The 19,759-nt window shown below is 32.5% G+C and overlaps 2 protein-coding genes across 6 annotated transcripts in view; one reads left to right on the top strand and one right to left on the bottom strand.

The window, feature by feature from the left end:
• Positions 1 to 7,334, bottom strand: part of LOC113393316 (transmembrane and coiled-coil domains protein 2) — a 48,820-nt gene extending 41,486 nt beyond the window's left edge. For all 5 annotated transcript variants that reach the window (XM_064219124.1, XM_064219122.1, XM_064219123.1 and 2 more), the window contains exon 1: positions 7,145 to 7,334. The gene's annotated coding sequence lies outside the window, so the exon portion shown is untranslated. The remainder of the gene's footprint in view (positions 1 to 7,144) is intronic.
• Positions 7,335 to 8,094: 760 nt separating this feature from the next.
• LOC113393351 (dual specificity tyrosine-phosphorylation-regulated kinase 2) overlaps positions 8,095 to 19,759 on the top strand; it is a 158,953-nt gene continuing 147,288 nt past the window's right edge. The window contains exon 1 of the mRNA XM_064219125.1: positions 8,095 to 9,251. Coding sequence (XP_064075195.1) covers positions 8,469 to 9,251 — 783 coding nt within the window. The 5' untranslated portion in view covers positions 8,095 to 8,468. The remainder of the gene's footprint in view (positions 9,252 to 19,759) is intronic.

Below are 19,759 nucleotides of genomic sequence, written 5' to 3' on the forward strand. Positions count from 1 at the left end.
ACTGGAGCGATTTCAGATGCTTATTGTAAATTGGTGGAATTAAATTACCATTGTTTAATAATGTTCCTAAACGTGCCTTAACGTACTTACACGAACCTACTTGAATTATGAATATTTTGTTTTGATTTGAATTTTGATCGAAAAAGATACAACTCTCTCAAAGTGAATTAGAATTTTCAAGAACTGAGAGTCGACACAATAGACTTTCATTAACTGTTTCGATCAGCTGAATAGAAAATCAGAGCTTAAGTTACATAATATCTTTTGTTAAATGCTCGCTTATTGTGGAAAATCGATACACAAACCTACGTCACACAATTGATTTGAAGATTTTGTATTTGTTACTAGCGAACCGCCTCGGTTTCGCTCGAGTGAAATATTGATTTTTGTCTCGATATTATAAATAAATAAATATTGGACAACATCACATACATTACTCCGATCCCAATGTAAGTAGCTAAAGCACTTGTGTTATGGAAAATCAGACGTAACGATGGTACCATGAACACCCAGACCCAAGACGATATAGAAAACTAATGAACTTTTTCTACATCGACTCGGCCGGGAATCGAACCCGGGACCTCCGAGTGGCGTACCCATGAAAACCGGTGTACACACTCTCTACATACTCGACCACGGAGGTCGTCAAATGTCGTGATGAAGAAACTGTTAAGTGATCTTAGCAAAAAAATATTAGTGGGCACATCTTATTTAATCTTGATGGCTTGTTTCAATTACTTTGAACAATTATACTTTATTACTTTCTTATTCGTATAATGATTAAAAGTAAACACCGTAAAAAAAGAGTATCTTTGATCGTATAGTTTTTTGCACAGAAGAATTGCACACAGATTCCTGTCGGTTAAAATCTTTCATGAGTTTTGATTCTAATCACACGTGAGTTATAATTGTAAATATTTATATTAAAAAAATCGTGTCGTCTCGAGTATAAACAAAGACACTTCAAATGTATCTATCTCGACTTTGATATGATGTCAACAAACGTTACTATCACAGAAACCTGAAAATTGTTACCGACGTTTCAAATGCCTTGTATATATATAAATTCCGGTGAAGCCGATTTTAAGTTCAGTAAACCCTCTTATAGTAATTTCAATTTAATTTATTTTTGTTAAATTTAAAATAGAAGGTAGGCCGTGTGTTACAGTCGTAGGTTACATGAACTTTTTATATCTAAGAATAAAAAAAGTGTAACTAATTCATCAAATTCGGTTGTGTAGTAATCGTGAAAGCGTTACAGACAGACAGAGTTACTTGTCCATTTATAATTTTAGTATTGATTGGTATGCGTCATTTTTCATACGTCAGTACGAAAGTTTTAAATGAGGTATGTTTTTAAAGTTTATTTTAACATAAATCGGTAATGATCAATTTTCGTTAAAACTACTAATTCTATTGAAAGAAAATTCATATTATTATAGTTCATCGTTTCAGTACGGAGATAATATGCGGACGTACTCAGAATGTATCAGCGAACGCTGCCAAAACATATAATTGACTAGCTACTCGTCCTGGCGTCACACGGGTACAAGAATGTACTATACTTATATCGAATATACAATTTTTAGATTGAAAAACAAACATAATAATAAATTTCTTGTTTTTTCGACTAGGAAAATTAAAAGTATCGGCTTTTCTGTACTATCCATGTATTATACAAATAAACCTTCCACTTGAATCAATATGTTTATTTATTAATACCGCATTTAAATCCTTTGCGCAGTTTAAAAGTGCTCAGCGTACACAAAAACTATATGACAGATTTCTAGATCTCTTAAGTTTCTAGAAAAGTCAGCGACAGCATATACCCTTACCCGATTTTTTCATAGATAGTTTAAATGTAATATCATGTTTACAAAATGTATCTCGTGTTAGGCGGAACACATCATGAGGTAACTTGCATGTATCGGATGATATCCAACCAACCCGCCTTCGAGCAGCGCGGTGAAGTAAGCCCCAAACTTTCTCCTCAAAAGTTTGCTGGGGGCCTGCAGTGGGTCATTTGCAATTGCTATTTATGGAATAGTGTACACTTCCGTGCGTCGGGAAGCACGTAAAGCCGTTGGTCCTGCGCCTGAATGCTATCCGGTTGTGTCGGATTTACCGTCACATCGGATAATGAGATTGAGGAATATAGGGCATCTTAGCGTAAACTTGTGCACTATATGTCCTGCACAGTCGGTCTAAGGGAGACTCTTGAGACTATCCGCCGTGGCGTACTCCATATACAATTATATAGATGATAAAAACCGCGAACATATTTTGTATTGATCTTCATACAGAATTGATGGAATATAAATAATTAATATAAGTACTTTTGTATGTAGGACGGGGTAAGTACAGGGTTTCTATACGTTCTTGTCAATAGGGTTTGCATTTAGAACCGGCAATAAGTTCATATAAGTCTGACTTGTAAACCGTCAAGAGTACTTGTAAGAGACGATTTGTATTATATATATTTTTATTGGGTGCAAAAAAGGGTAAATTTATAAATGCCTCGTTGATTTAATGGCTAGCTTAAGAACCTGCAATTACCGACCTTTAAACCTTGGGTCAAGCCGAAAAAAGTTATTGGGAAAAAAGACGAAAGGAGGATCGTCTTTTTTTGGGGGTTTTCTAGCACCTGAATTCTTTCTAGTCGTGTCCGATTTGCCTTTGGGTTGAAATATAAGAATAAGATAATAGAATCTATGCACGAGTGTGTTTGCATACAGTGCTCTATAATATGCTCTGCGTGGTTAGCAAGTAATTCTTGAAAATAGCCGAGGAGGCCGAAATCGGTCAGTAGGAAATCATCATCAACCATTAATACAACGATTAACTTTTCCAACTATTTCATTTTTAATATGCTTAAAAAAATGTTACGAACCCGCCAAAACTAAACATTTCGTCCTATTCGCAGACGTTTTATAATTCATAGACATTGTTTATTTATTTATAGAACTCAAAACGTGCATCAGGTATAATGGTCTTAGCAGATGTTATTTATACGCTGTGTAAATAATATCGGATTATACTTCAATGTAAATGGATAAAATTCAAAGTAAGTTCAGTTTTATTTAATACGTATTTATGTTATAGAGTATTTTTAATAGGGTAAATGTACCAGTTTATGATAAGTGTCTACTCTGCCCGAATAATTGGCACTATGGGGTATATACAATTCTTAACATCACGAATACAACGTGATCTATGATATTATATCCGTCATGACTGTAATTATATTTGCTTAATCACCTGTCAAAACATTGTAATAAAGGTGCGAAGTTTTGCTGTTTGATTGAGATTACGAATAAAGTCACGCAAGTATAAATATTAGGTATACAAGATTCTGCTCGAAGCTTCAACCGGGGGTGTAACAGGGAGTCCTGATCCAAATATCATCAAAATCCGTCGAACCGTTTTTGATTGATAGAGTAACAATCATACAAACGTACAACATTCACATTTATAATATTAGTAGGATTTAATAAGCATTAGCCTACTTATATGACGTCACCCAAGTTAAAATATATATATACTTATAAGGTAAGAAACAACTAACTAGCTACCTGCTCTGGGACCTAAGCCGTCCATGAACTGATCTGATTAAAGGTTGAATTTATTGAACCCTCCATATCTGTAACAGCGCGTAAACGTTTCAATTCAGGGCGAAGGTCTCATTTCCTGTTACGTAGAATGATCTAGGTATAATCCCAGTCTAAGCCATACGGATTTGAGTATTATGTTCAGATATGTGTCTAATTGATGCTTACTTTAGATTACTTTTTGTATTCAAATGTGTATTTTTACATATAAATAATGTATTAGAAAATACTGACACACATAAGTGATAGTTACCTTACTTAAATTAAGCTACGAAGATTTCGTGTAAAAATATACTATTTATTTTTATAAATACAGATTAAAAAACAACGAAAGCCCCGAAATGGCTGACATCGTAAATGGTTTTTGGTAACCCTAGCTACTTAAATAACAAAATTTAATTAAGAAGTCTTCAATATGGCTTCCAGTGTCATTAAATTATTTATAAAAACATCGTCTTTTACAAATTTTATGTATTAATCTCTTGAATTGCTTCCTTCTAATGGATAAATATTTAAATCAGTCCTATACTATTCATAAAACATTTTTTTAATTCATGATGACGTCAGACAGATCATCAAGATTCAATAACTCAAATGACGTGGGAAAAATTTACTTTAATTATGCATATAAAAGCATTTCAATTGTTTTTTTTTTGACGATAATAGAATGAACCTAATCTTAGATTTCAGTATATAATTTAACAATTGTATCGGGAACACTATTCCAAAAACTGATAAAGGCGTATCATATCTTATCTAACAATAACAATACGAATGATATTCGAAGAATTTTTAAAGGCGGTAACCCTGTCATGAATTAATTACCGCGTCATGAAACGTCCATTAATATGAACCAAGTAATTAATATCAATTGACAACTCTAGACTGGATAGATCTTACGGTCTTTTCATTCATCATGTTTGTTTTCTTGTTACAGTAACCTAGTTAACTAATATAGATATACATTTGCATTGAGTAATTTTAATTAGTTAATATACTTTCAAATTTCGATTATTAACCTAAAAATTTACTATAAAGAAAATGTATATGTGTTCAAGGTCTATTATCATAATAAAGGGTCTATAATGGTCTTAAAATGTAAATATAATTTTCTTTATTCAATATTATCAAATTGTATTGTTAACAAACACAAATAAAAAATAAAATAAAAATACTCACTTGTACTATTTGTTAAATATAAATAACACATCTTCAATATTTAAAGTAAAATCACTATAAATGTCAACGAAGAAGACTCAGAGAATAGATTAACATTCTGAAAATGGTAAACAATAATATTTAGAACGATGGCAATTATAATGCATTTGAATTTTAACAAGAACAAATTAACTAATCAATTAACAATATTATAATTTAGCCATAAATCGATTGGTGTTAAAAGCTAATGTATACTTATTTTAGAAAAGATACTCAAGCAATCTCGGTAAATGTTACAACCCTTATTGATAATGAAAGGATCATATGAAAATGATATACAAAAAAATATTATAGCTAATATTATAAGCTAATTATATAGCCTACTTCTGAGCAACAAATATTGTAACCCTTTCAATAAGAATGCGACAACTTCAGTCAATTTAAATAGTATATTTGCAACAATAAATGTGTGAAATAATCCACACTATGTTTCACAGATATAAAGCCTTAATAAAGAAGGGATACATCATTATAAGTTTGCAAAGCGAAATATGTGTTAAACATAGTGAACATACTTAAATATGTTCTAAACAACAATTATATCTACAAGCCATAAAACACACATGGCTAGGTTTTATTATAATAATTAGTTACATTCAGTTAATGTTAATTAGTGTCATTGACATTATAATAGAATGAGTTTACGTTTGTTTAATGTGTAATTTAGATATTATAAAGATAATCGTTATTTTAAGGAATAATGTTTTTATTAAAATTAAAGTACTTAAAACCAATCGGGAAATGAATTATACCACTTACAAATATAAATATTAAAGAAAGATTATGTAAAGTTAGGATAGAACAAATTTATCTAATAAAAAAAATTAAAAGTTTAAGCACTCAAGTTCAAGAGTTTAAAATTAAATCTTACTTGAAAAATTCTTAAATAACTATCTTCAAGTATAATCTACCATAAACTCGGAACTTAAAACATCATATATATATTTTTCTCAAAAAGTATTAAAAGTTATCACTGAAAATAGAGAAAACAAGTAACATTAAATTACCACATAAAGACTCTTTGACATAAAACATAACTTTATAGATATTTTGTTTATTAAAATAAGAACAGAAAACATTTATTTATCGAAATAAATATAATAAAATCTAGCTGTAAGTAGGACTGTACATTTAAGATAATATTTACTCTCCAGACAACTTGTTTAAACACTTAGGTGACTGTATTATCATTATTTCCAAGAGACATGGAACTTTTTAAATACAAGTAAATAGAATTTAAATTGACTGTGAATTTCTTTCAAATGTTATATGTAATTCGTTCATTTGGTGTCTTTATTCAAAGCTAATGCTATATTTGGAACCATCTAATTGTAAACATACTTTCTCCAAATGCACATAGAAGATAAATTGAACCAGTTATGTGTTTGCATTAGTTTGCTATGAAGAATTTTAAATTACTATGTATATTTTCTATAGAGAGGGATCCATTGGTACCATTATTTTTTATTATGAATTGTCTATTAAAATAACCCTGCACTAGTGAGGAAATTTTAATGATCACTCTACATTAGGTACTTATTTATATAGAGACCAAGATGTTACATTTTAGTAATATATAATATAGTTTAATCACACAGTATTGATAATTGTCACTGGTTGTTAAATATTTTTAACTAATAGATCAAGATTAACTAACTGCACAACACAACCATGGGCTAAGAATAGAGTAAGGATGTTTATAATCACTCCATAATAGTTTATATACTGCTCATAAAACGTGTTTGCTTATGTAACTTTAAGTTACTCTCATGATGACTAATTTGAAGCATTTAATTTTTATTACCCTTACTACTGAATGAGTCAGTGTTGCATGGTAAACAAAAGAAAGCTTTTTGTTTAATTTAAAATTTAATCACAACCAAATACCGTGTTGATTTGTATTGGTGCACTGGCTTACGTCCAAAACATTTGAATAATATATATAAATGCGCCTTTGAGTCTTATGATGACGAGAATTTATAACAGCACTGCATACCATATCAGTGCCTATAATTACCTTGAAGAGTTCACGTACTTGCATCCTGGGCTGTATCGTTCCAAGTACTAATCAATATAATTTATGTTGAATCGAAATAAATGGTTAAAATATCGCGAACTATGGTCATCAAACTTTTTTTTTATCATCCTAATATTATGTTTTAATACACCAAATCTTATCGTCGAATTCACAATGGGAATTTTATTGTGTCGTCTCCGAAATATCGAGATTAAATTTAGCAGACGAACATAAGCAGTTAGAATACGACAAAAAAGAAATCAGTCGAAGATTAATCATTAATAATATGAGGTACACTTACATATATTAAACAACACAACTTTATCGTCTTCTGTTTTCTAACACTGATTTGTTACACAATAGTCTCTGTGCATATTTTTTTCTTTACAATAAAAATAAAATTACCACATAGTTACGATTGTATAAATGACAGAAAACAACGGAGTGAAAAAAGACGTCTAGATTGGATGGAAGGTGCACTATTCTTTGGTTTAGAAGATTTCAACAGATGGCGACACTATCGCTTAAGTCATAGACAATATATGTCCTGTAGAAAGACCTAATTTCAAAGTAACTTTATAATAGATTAATCTTGTTTTTAACGAATTATTATAGTATAACAAAGTTGGTATTAAATAAAAGATTAATAGCAAAAAATATTCAAAATCACAATTTTTCATGAGAAACTTTTTAGAAGTTTTGTTTTTGAAATGTATTTATAATATTTCTTTTTTTCTTTAGATATGAATACTTACAAAATATAAAGTTTTCTTAATACGTAAATACATTTTATGTTAACTTACTGATAAGATGTTATTTTTTCATTTGAATAATTTTATTACAGTACTTTATTAGCAAATTAGATGAGAAGTTTTTAATAAATATTCGCTGCAATTTAAACCTATTTTTTAAAATGTTTTACGAATTTATGAAATAAAAGTAAAAACAAAACTTAAATTAAGCTAATATTGCTATTAATATTTATGCACCATTCTTAACATTATTGTCTTATTTGTTACTGTACAAATGTCGAATATTATCAGTTTCCTCTATTTTTATTTGTTGATAGTTAAGGCCTTCATATTAGTTATTCTTATGTAAATAAATACTTTATTTACAATAAAAAAAAAAAAGATAGCAACACTGACTATTTTCTTAACAATTTTATTGGGTCTTTCACAATGATTCACATTTCAAATGATAAAACATACAGCGCCCTCTAGGAACAGACATTAAAATCAAAGAAACGTATCCCTTCTCACTCGCACTCGTGTGTTCTTCGCAGTCGAACGGTTCAATGACTTTGGCGACCAGTTTCTATTTTCTCTCTGGTTCTGTCGTCGGGTCGACCCGCAAGGAAGGGGGTCTTTGTTTGCGTTTCACGTTCGCGTCGCACGGTATCATCTGTGACGGTTCTATCGCATCGTGTCCGAGACGGAATGTGTCCGCATAAGTGGAAGCGTGGTTTTCACTCGTCGCGGTCTATGTGAAATGTCGTGCAGTGCCCCAGGGTGGCTCCGTCTAACAGTGCAAGTGCAGTGAGGTGCAGTGGTGTGTACGAGCGAGCGTGGGTCGGTTCGGCCACGGCGAGCGAGGTGCGCGGAGGTGGCGGCGGCCGTTCGGCCATGACCGGCGACATGCCTCTAGGGAGCGCGCACGCGTTCGGGCGCGCGTTGCTCCGGGACGGGGCGCTGCCGCCGCTGGAGCCCGGTCCACCCGCTCCACCGGCGGCCAACGCGCAGCCGCCTGACAAGCGCCCACCGGCTGCGGCCGCCAGCCCTGAGCAGGTCATGAAGCTCTATATGAACAAACTTACCCCATATGAACATCGTGAGATATTAAACTACCCCCAAGTGTACTTCATAGGCGCGAATGCTAAGAAACGTCCCGGTCTCGTTGGTTTTCCGAACAATTGCGAGTATGACAACGAGCAGGGTTCCTACATTCACATACCACACGACCACATAGCGTACCGATACGAGGTACTCAAGGTTATAGGAAAGGGCAGTTTTGGCCAAGTGGTAAAAGCCTACGACCATAAAAAGCGCGAGAATGTCGCCCTGAAGATGGTACGGAACGAAAAGCGTTTCCATCGTCAGGCGCAGGAGGAGATTCGCATACTTGAACACCTCCGCGAACAAGACCAGGACAACACGATGAACGTGATCCACATGTTCGATTCCTTCACGTTCAGGAATCACACATGCATCACCTTCGAACTTCTTTCTATCAACCTTTACGAGCTGATAAAGAAGAATAAGTTCCACGGGTTCTCCTTGCAGCTGGTACGCAAGTTCTCGCATAGCCTGCTCCAGTGCCTACACGCACTTAACAAGAACCGGATCATTCATTGCGACATGAAACCTGAAAATGTACTGCTGAAGCAACAGGGACGCTCTGGAATCAAGGTAAATAAATAATATACAGTTTAAACTCAAACTTAACCTAAAATTATAAACTATGCGAAACAGATCAGCTATATTACAGTACAGTTATTAGGTTACCGAATTTCTAAACACCTGTTCACGTACGAGATGGGCCGCGGGCGGGTAAAATCGATAACAGTTGTTGTGAACAGCTGCCCCAGTGCGTGCCTTGCGATCAGCTGGCCACACCCGCCTCTTACAACTCCTAACCTGACCTGATGAAAAATAAACATTTATTACTTCGAATCTCTGAGAAATCTGTCTGGCAACGTTCTGCGATACACGATCTTTTATTATGTTTCTCATTGCATGGACGTTATGATAAACGTTATCGGAACGAGTTACAAAGTCGCCCAGAACCGGCCACGCATCCAGTTCTATTTTAAAGCTTCCCGATACATTTAGTAACTCGCTATGCTCTCTTGTGATTTAGTCGGTTATTTACGTCAGAACGCATCCGTAAGATTTCAAAACAAGACTGAAGATTCGCAATTAAAAATATTCAAGTCAATGTCATTCGTTACAAACAAATGATTATATTATTTATGAGCGAATAATAAACCTTCAACCATTCACTCGTCTGTGAACGAAGTATGACCTACAAGTTGATGATTTGGTGATGCCTGAGTGAAATCGTTGTCGAAATCCAATTTTACGTCGTCAACTAAACTTGAAGGCTTAAAATTAATGCTTCACGCTCGATATTCCGATTTTTTTCTACTTTCTTTGAAGGTTAATATCACCTAGAATAAAAATAAATGTTGGTTTATTATTATTCATAATATATTGAGAGCATGTTTAATAATTTATTATGAATATAAAAACATGTGTGTATCTTAATTGAATGTAATACTTTTCCGCAAAATTACATAAATTGAACAATTCAAATAGGGACAGTAGGAATTTGTACAAGTGCAGTACTTTTTGTTTATTCAGGTGAGTCCTACTTAGATGTTAGGCGCCAGATTATAAATGTCGACGATAAGATAATTATATAAATGTTTTGTTTATAACCGATTGTATCAAACTTTTTTTTTTCTTGATTACGTTATCACGAAAATACGGTTACAAAAATGTATTTGCTGCAAAATTTATTGACACCATCTCACGTTGACAGTACTATCAATATTATCTATAATAATGAGCTAGATTGTCAACTTATTTCAAAGATTTATCTATATTGTATTTTTTTGTAGACGATCAAATATAATCATACAACATAAACTTGCTTACAAACTCTTGGATTTGAAAAGGATTACATTAAACGTACTGTTTCGAAATGTTCGAGAAGAACTGGCAAGAGTGTTAGTAGCTTCTATCAATTAAATTGAAAAAAAAACATCTGAATGATATTACATATTAGGTTAAAACTTTTTACTTATGGCAGACGGTCAGAAATGTTTCGTTTTTTTTTAATAAACAGAATCATTAGCTCTAAGAAATTAAATATTATTTTGTAACTTTTATAAAAATAAATAGTCTTTTTGCTTATTATGTTGGTAGCCTTTCTCGTGACGACGGCACCTAGCGGTAGTTTCTTTTACGAACCGGTTCGAAGCCAATAATTTCGAATTATTGGTTTTTAAAGCTTTAATCATTATATTCTGTTATTAATTAATATTTATATTATGAAAATATCGTTTTAATTATTATTTAATTGGAGATGAATTAAAATTTTAAGTAAGAAGAAATATTTACTTTTTATTCGTTTTTGGCCCTTACCAAACATAGGTATTATATATATATTTTCAATGTATGTTAGTTTTATTGCCGATGTTATCTGTCGCGGGAGTTGATCTCGAGTTCGACGTACGGCGTACCGCAGTTTTTTCAACTTTTCTGCGAAATGTTTGTGAAATTTCAAAGCGACCGATATGTTTTTTCATCCAGCCTGTTGCGAATTCGTCAGCCGGTGTCGGTTTGTTTTATCCTAACCGAAAACTATTCCAAGCTCTTTCCTTAACGTCTACCGCTGCAACGACGTCAGTCAGTCACGCAGCAATTTTAAACGGAACCAATCATCCCATTCGACCACTAAATGACAAGCTAGCGAGCGTGTCTGTCTCCAACTTTCTTTATGTCAAGTTTGTCAATTGAAAAACTTTCGCTCAGTTGGAGAAAATATAATTTACTTAACGATAATGTTGTAACTACGAGTGAAGTAACTTTCGTTACTTTTATTGATGAAAGGTGCTCTATTTTCAAATTGTTTTTTTTTTTTATAGAATTAAATAATGTAATGCAATCGAATGCAATTGAAGGATGCTTGAAAACATTTACGCTTGCCGTCAAATATTTACCGTTCGAGTGTGCGCTCCCGCATTGCCGCAATGAAATTAAACTGCCGGGAACAAATTATTGTGTCAATAACGGAACTTCTGTTTCGAAAAAAAGTCACTATTAACTTCAAAAAAATTAAATGTAGGTACATACAGAAAGTGGGACCCTAAAATTTGACCTGCTAACAAAAAACGCAAGATGACTGGAGTGTATACAATACCCGATACACTTGTACGAAACCAGGTAGCTTTATATATCTAACCTGAAACAGGTTTGTCACACAAAGCAAACGGACGCAACCGGGATGGGGTGTGCGAAATAGACTTTATCGTCCAGTAATAAGGAACTAAAATAATTAAAATTGCTTGGAACTCCATAGTCAAAATAAATCAGTACAACAATACAGAAGGCTCGATAAATTCTATTTCTGACTGCCCTTAATAATGCGATGTAGGAAAAATATGAAGGTTAATGACCTCATGTTAAAAAACTCATTGAACTCATAAAGTATATATTTGGATTAATTATCGAGTTTGATTAAGAACACGCGATTTTCGATTAAAGGAAGCCAAATTAATAAAAAAAAAGCTCGTTTTACGATACAAATGAGAGAATGAGTTTGAACATTGGTGAGCCAGTGCATTTACCAATACACTGGCTCACCAACTTGCATAGCATCTTAGATTGAGATAGTTGGTGGCGAATTTACGATATAAGGTATGGTTAATATTTCAAATCAAAATACACTTTATTCAAGTAGGCTTTTACAAGCACTTTTGAATCGTCATTTTACAAACTGTATTAAGTAAAGCTATCACCGGTTAGGAATGTAGATTCTACCGAGAACTGAACCGAGAAGAACCGGCATGAAACTCAGTAGTTACTATTTTTTATTTAGTATAATATTTATATTTCCTACAGCACCAATCGAAGGGTTGTAACCTCATCATACATTTACATTTGTCCAGAAAACAGTAATAAAGATTACTTTAAACGTTAGTAGTTATTAAGTTTATGCGGTAAATACTTATTTTATCTTGTTAATGTGAAATGTGCCGGTTGCATATTAAAAACCGGAATATTTTAAGTAAGATTACACACGCAAATAATGTATATCGTAAAATGTATTTAACATTTTATTTGTCCATATTAATTAAGCATATTTATTTTATGTATTTTAAATATAATGCGTTTAGGCTTTTTTTTTACATCAAGGTAATTGTATCTTTATTTTATTATGAATAAAGTTAAATTTTGTATAAAGCAGTACATTTTGTTCATACCGTCGAGATTAACCTTTGCAATTAGACATTGGTCACATTGGTTGTGAAAACTGGGACTAATGTATAGTTTAATTATTTTTAGTCTGAAATAAAATAATTTAAATATATCCCATGTTACAGTAGATTCTTTAAAATTATCAAAACCAAGATTTACCTTAAGAAAATCAATAGTTTACTATCCGAGAGAACTTCTTTATTATTTGTGAAGTAGACTTATTTGTTTTAATAGTTTGTTTTACCAATATGGATAAGCTCCCAATTTTCACCTCAAAATGACATATGACTTTACGTCATGATAGCTTATAGTTTCCTTGGCGTTATGGATCGTCGTTAAATTTATAAATTATTGAGATGTCTCCTCGATGAATCAGATGAATGTCGCAGATAATCAACTTGCCACCTGTGCTCAAACACAGGTGTAATATTTATTTCCTTATCCTATTGAAAAGGAATCCAACGCAACCGGAAAGAAATCATGTGCAGGACGGACGACTTTACATGTTTACAGAGCCATATAAAACAGTTAATTTCTGCATTACAGAATAATGCTGACGATCTTGTCAGAAAAATTTAATAATCCCATTATATGCCAAGCATGGGACAAAAAGAGCTTCATGCATCGAGCTCGGCAATTGAATTGAAAATTTATTGCTGTACTAGACAAAGGTGATAGACAAATAAAAAAAAAAAAGGTGATAGGCTGGAATTAGTGTGTTACAGTTATTTTTAAAATGAGAAACTGTATCACACTTAACTTATATCCAAGCGAAAAGTCAACGTCGAAATGGGTTGGTATAGTAAAATAAAAAAAGTCCGTGCGTACGAAACGACAACAATACGAGACGCATATCGTATTTGATCTAATGACCCGTTGCCGAAATCCGCTTTCAAGATAGGATGACATTCGCAGTCCTTGTGAGATAAATTGGGTCATACGGTCGCGACGGCTTCTATCGATTTTACCATCTTACGCAAATCGTGACTGAAACGTTAAGTGACTGGCGTAAAGCGATTTCTATATTATTTAACAAAATACTTGAAGTATCTGAAAATGATTATTATTGGTTGCGTAAATATTGGAGATAGGTACATAAGTAAAAATAAAGTTTATAAATGTGCATATTCTCAATATATTTATTTACATATTAAAAATAGATTGTACATTAACAGCTTTCAATCATTTTTTTAAATGCAAAAAATATAAAAAGACCACGCGTTTTGTTTGGTTTAATATTAAATGTATGCCTCGTTCCCAGCAAAACACGAGTCTTCGGTGTGTTGAAATCTCAAAATCCTAAAACCAAAAGCTATTCGTTTTGTTTTTTGTTTTAAACTTTAAATAGTATTACAGGCTATATATCAGCAGGTCAATGACACAGAATTTTATTGTCAATATTGTGTTGTAGTTGATTTATGTTTTTTGATGAGTAACTGCTAAGCTGGTGTTAAGTTTATATTCTATTTGATACTGTGGATTGTGGATTCGATGAGAAATACTTGTAAAAACCCTCGATTTTGATCTCTGAATAGAAGAACGGTGGAAGTTATCGTTGAGCTGAAAGTAAAGACGTCTAGTAAATGATTTACCTGTCAGTAGCCTATCAATTAAACCGTTGTTCACAAACAATCGGCGTGAGACATGCCTTGTGGAAACGTAGACTGCTTTCAAGGCATGACGTTTGGCACGTGCACTATTTGTAACAAAAGCTTTGCCAATTATATTGAGAGACACGAAATTAATATTATAATAATATCGGTAGCTACGAAAAGTTATAAGAACGACGAAATGTTTTAGGAATTTCTGGAATGAATCTATACTTTATAACGTTAGTATTCTTTGATTTAAGGACCTTTAAACTGAATTCAATGTGAAACATAATATAATAAAATCTCTTTATATTTACAATTTTTTAAGTATTTATCATTATCAACCGCCAAACGCAATCCACTGCTGGACATGGGGTTCTCTCAAGATGGACCAAAGCTTCCGGTTCTCTTTATAGGTCGTCGACCTATTCGGGTCTGGTAAAATCTTTATTCGGATAAAACGTATTTTGGGTGTAGTTAATACGTCCAAGATATTAAAGAAAATTCTTGTAATATTCAAGTTTACACATACAGAGTGTAGGTATTAGTAAAATGTGCTGATCTTAAATCGGAACGGTTCACTGCGACACGTGGGCATTTTACCGGTAATAAGGTCATAGTATAAGCTGCTATCGAGTCGCAACAACGTCTGACAGGCCACCTAATTATACTAACGAGCTTTGAAAATAGACCCGCTAAAAGATACTTACTGATGGATTTTATAGTGCGTATATTTTTCTAAGATTAGTTAGCTGATGCACAAAACAAGCACTGATATTTACCAAATTATGAATATTTATATTAAACATTTTTTCCAATTTATTTCATTATATCAATTTTCTAGAATATGATAACATTATTAAAAGTAAGTGTTGGAATCTAAATATAACTGAAGGGTTATTCTCTTGAGATATTTTTATACAGAAGACCCGAAGGCTTTGTTGCTATGCGCTCTCAAATGCAACGAAGAGTTTAGGTTAAAGAAGTCGCAACTAGCTCCATCTAGTTGGGAAACTTTTAAAGTGGACTTCACTGAAGTCGCCTTGGGCTTACTAGTTTTAGTCCTATGCTTTAACGCTTTGAAATCTCAATTACTTTTCTATTTTGAAATTTCCTCAGTCAGCGCGTTAAATATTTAACATTGTTGCTCAAGATTATAACATTATTTGGCCATTGCATTTGTTTTTATTTTATTTCATCGTATTAAATGAGCTCTTAACTTTTAGCTCATAAAACATTGATGTTTTTAATTTCAATTTATTATTGTTGAAGCAACCTTGATTACAATTGGTATTACGCAATTTTACTATGTCAATAATATCTTCCATTCTCTACCAGCCTTGTTTGCTGTTCACTATTCATTACATTAGCTCATTTTATTTATATAAACAGCACATAGAGTTAATGAAAATGTATAATTTATTGTAAATATGTTAGTCACTTAATTTAATTTCATAATGTTGCTGATAGGATAATGATCGGACAAATTGATTTTGTTACTAAGCAATTATCAAAGCAGGCATAATACCTAATAGATCTAAGCAGAAGTATTTTGATCAGACAATTAAATTGTAATAATTTGTAACAGCCAGCTATAAGATGATTTACTAAACACAATTTATTAAATTACTTTTAACTAAATTAAAAGTAATTGATGAATATAAAAAATGTCTTAAAGAGAAGATATTTTGTTGATAGGAATCATTTTAAATCCGGAAATGGCAACAATTCTAATGGAACGTGGAATTTTTACGAATACAATAATAATGTATTGTTTGAAGTACCGAACAATCGTACTCGACTTGCCTCGAAGGTCTTTGCCTTCGACTTTTTTAATGTCAAGACAGAAGTTCTCGGCCAATGATTACATTGCCTGCGTGACGCATCGACGAACGTGATAGTTATTCTTAAAATTCACTAAACGTCTTTGTCCTACTATCAGACAATAGTAGGCAATCATTTTGAATCACATTGGCGCCACATCAAAATGCTTTTAAATTTCGACTGCGTACAAAAAGCCAACGATCTGATGAACGTAAATTAAAAACAAACAGCGTAGTGCAACAACCTCACGGTATCTTATTGCGTGGTTTCATCGATCCCGCTCCCATCAGGCGATGACCTACTTAACTCAGGTACGCAGAATGGTAACCTCTGTGCGCAGTCATAGAGAAATTGTTACAATTCGGGATCTTCTTAAAATCTAATTCAATTAACAATTCAGAATAAAAATCATACTTTTTCTTACATTGTCTTTTGGGTATGTTATTGATCTGTCTAATTTTACTTCATTACCTAAATTTTGTATTCAGCAATTCCGTACAATTTAATTTTGAATGCATGGTAGAAATTTCAACCTTTTCAACTGTAAGTGAATCACTTATTCAGGATAATCAGCGAGGTTTGAGGATTCTAACAGCTCACAAGAGCCGGCTCAAAGCTAAGAGCGTATCATTAAGTCTATTGTGCATAAACTTCATAGTTATGTGGAATATTCGATAGCTAGCTACATCGTACATAGGAGCTATTAATTAACTCATCGAGAAATTCCCTGGCGTTCCCTTATGAAGTTGTAATTATGATGTAAAATTTGAAATCGGGTTAGATTATGTAAGCGTTGAGCTTATAAACTGAATGTTTCAGCAAATGAGGCTGCTTTATGCAGTAATTAATTTAATTAGAAAATTTTCAGCTCTTATGAATAAAAAAGGGGCCGAAAATAGTAACGTACTTTTGAACGGTCATTTGCCTTTCTATGTAGTTTGGCTGTAGTAATACTTTTTAAAGGTTATTGAACTGAATTACTATATATTATAAGTCGATTTAGATCACCTTTAATATAGATAATATATTTATTTAACTTGTGCGCATTGCTTGTTATCATAGCAAACACACTTATCAGCGAAACTTGATAACCTATATTCGTTATGCGAAGTTCGCAATCGTCGCCTTCTTCAAATATTTGGCGTTCAGTTTACTTTTCGGTAGGGAAGGATCCAATTATTGTAAGTGGTTCTTTAAATCGATCGAAACCCCTTTTATATCACCTTAAATGATTATGTCAGAGTCCATTTCAGCTTAGCTAGTTTAGTAACTTGTATGGGTAATCAATTTAGTTTCATTTTTATCTATTGTGTTTTTTAAATTGCTAGGAAAATCAATTACAAATTCTTACATTATTGGTCTTAGCCCAACAGTGGGACATTGGGCTGTTGGTGTATACGTAATATTGCATCATCATTATTTTTGTAATAAAAAATACTTCCGTCAAGGTCTATAATGTCATCTGAACGCTTCATTCAAAATTACATGAAAGAGATCAAGTTGGTTAGACAGTAGAAGCGTTACTTTGAATGGAGATTTGATTACTCACGATTGTATGAAATTATTAAAGTGTAGCTTGCGAAATAAAATTATTCACAGTACGATTGGTATTTTGAGTATTTTTAAAAACTAGAACATCCGTGATTCGAGATAAAAATAATAAATTACTTATTTATTATTTAGTTTATACGTAAAAATATTGATAAGAATAGGTATTGATAACAATTTTAAAAAAAATGTTATTTATCAACATTTTATTTTTATTTATATGCTTTTTTATCAGTTTCAGACAACAACCAGCTGTTATTTTTCAAAAATAATCTAAAAATCAATTCGAAAGAGTGATTTCAAACGAATCATGCTTTTTAGTCGCCTTTACGTAATCAACTCAAATTTGTGAGGATATACGTATCGCATTGGTTGTATGTTTGCACGCGACAATAAGTGATGCGCTAATATATACTTTACTACAATAGCATAAAGGTGAAAATATCGGTCTCTTTGAAGCTTGGTCTTTCATGACACGAAGAATGTTAGAGCTAGTTGAATTCATTAAATGTTTTAATGCCATCGATGTTGTTTTCACTGAAAATTCAGGTCGGTTAATTTTACCTACTTTGAATGTTTAGTTACCGTAAGTTTCTTTTGATCTGTCTGATTGATGAATGAAAATAGTAGAGGCGTCCATTATTGATGCTTTTACCGCTACACGTAATTCTATAAGTAAACATTATCTTAGTTCTCTATACGCTATCTAAGATAGTGAATTATTACTTTCAACTCTGCAGTAAGGAACTGTAGTCTTTTATATTGCTGTAAATTTCTTACGACATTGATGTACTTTTCTGTTGTTTCCATAGTATATTTGGTCTTCATGTTTTTAGAGCTCCGAATATTTATAAATAGGTAAAGTTAGCTACAGCTTTAATGGTATTTTAAATTGTTCTAAAATTTTGACTTCGTGAATCGCAATACATCAGCCATACACTGCTAAATCTGTGTCAATCTAGTCAAGAATTTAGGACATCTGCACACTGCATTTCCCACCCACGCGTAAAATTACTGTTATTAGTCACCGTCAATCGCGTTTAGTTAATTCAATGCCGTACTTATTCTTAACCGTTGTATCGTTGCGTATACGTAGTGCAAACAAACGTTGGCGTTTTTTTTTCTAATCATATCTTTAAAATTGCTTCCCACGTGTTTTTGAAAGTGGGTTAATGTCAAACCCACACGACCTGTGCCACACGGTTGATTGACATACGACTTGAATCTATTTTTATTTTTTTATCCTGTTTAATTTTTTTCACCAAATTGGGATAGAAAATTTTTCATAATATGTGTACCGATTGATCGACCAAGTGATCGGGCTAAGATATTAACGTACCTTTTGCCTGTGAAAATACCAAATATTTCGTACAATTGTTTGGCGGTAAAATATCAGATGATTGGGTGGTACAAAGTAAGAATACCACAAACTATCGAAGTCATATAATACATAAACCTTAAGTAAATACAAAAAACAAGTTATAACGTTTAAATTTAGATCATTAAATTAAGAAAAAAAAAAATTAAGAATTATTTTACTTGAATGAATTCGGGAATTGTAATGGAGATTCATCACGAACATGTTTGTTTTTTTTTATTAAATGAATTGAAAAATATAAATTTTTAATACCCAAAAAAACTTTTTGTGACCTTTTAATATTACGTAAGTTGTCTAAAAAATCTCTTTTGGAGTTGAAAACTGTGTCACTTGTTCGTAATTGAAAAGATAAAAAATTATATATTTTTGCATACCTTAACCTTACTTAATGGTGTACATTGCGTTATTTGTATCCGATACGTTCCATTTCGCTTGCTTTGTAGGTCACTTCGCATTATCGTCACCGATGACATTATTTCAAGAAACCACTAAGATTTATAGTAGAGATAGTTGTTTTCAGGGCTCCCTTTGTTTCAAGTTAAATCAAAAGGAATCGAGACTCTTGAGAAATTACAGGTATAGAAAGAGAA

This window comes from Vanessa tameamea, chromosome 26 (assembly GCF_037043105.1).
Source record: "Vanessa tameamea isolate UH-Manoa-2023 chromosome 26, ilVanTame1 primary haplotype, whole genome shotgun sequence".
In the NCBI taxonomy this organism is placed as follows: Eukaryota; Metazoa; Arthropoda; class Insecta; order Lepidoptera; family Nymphalidae; genus Vanessa; species Vanessa tameamea.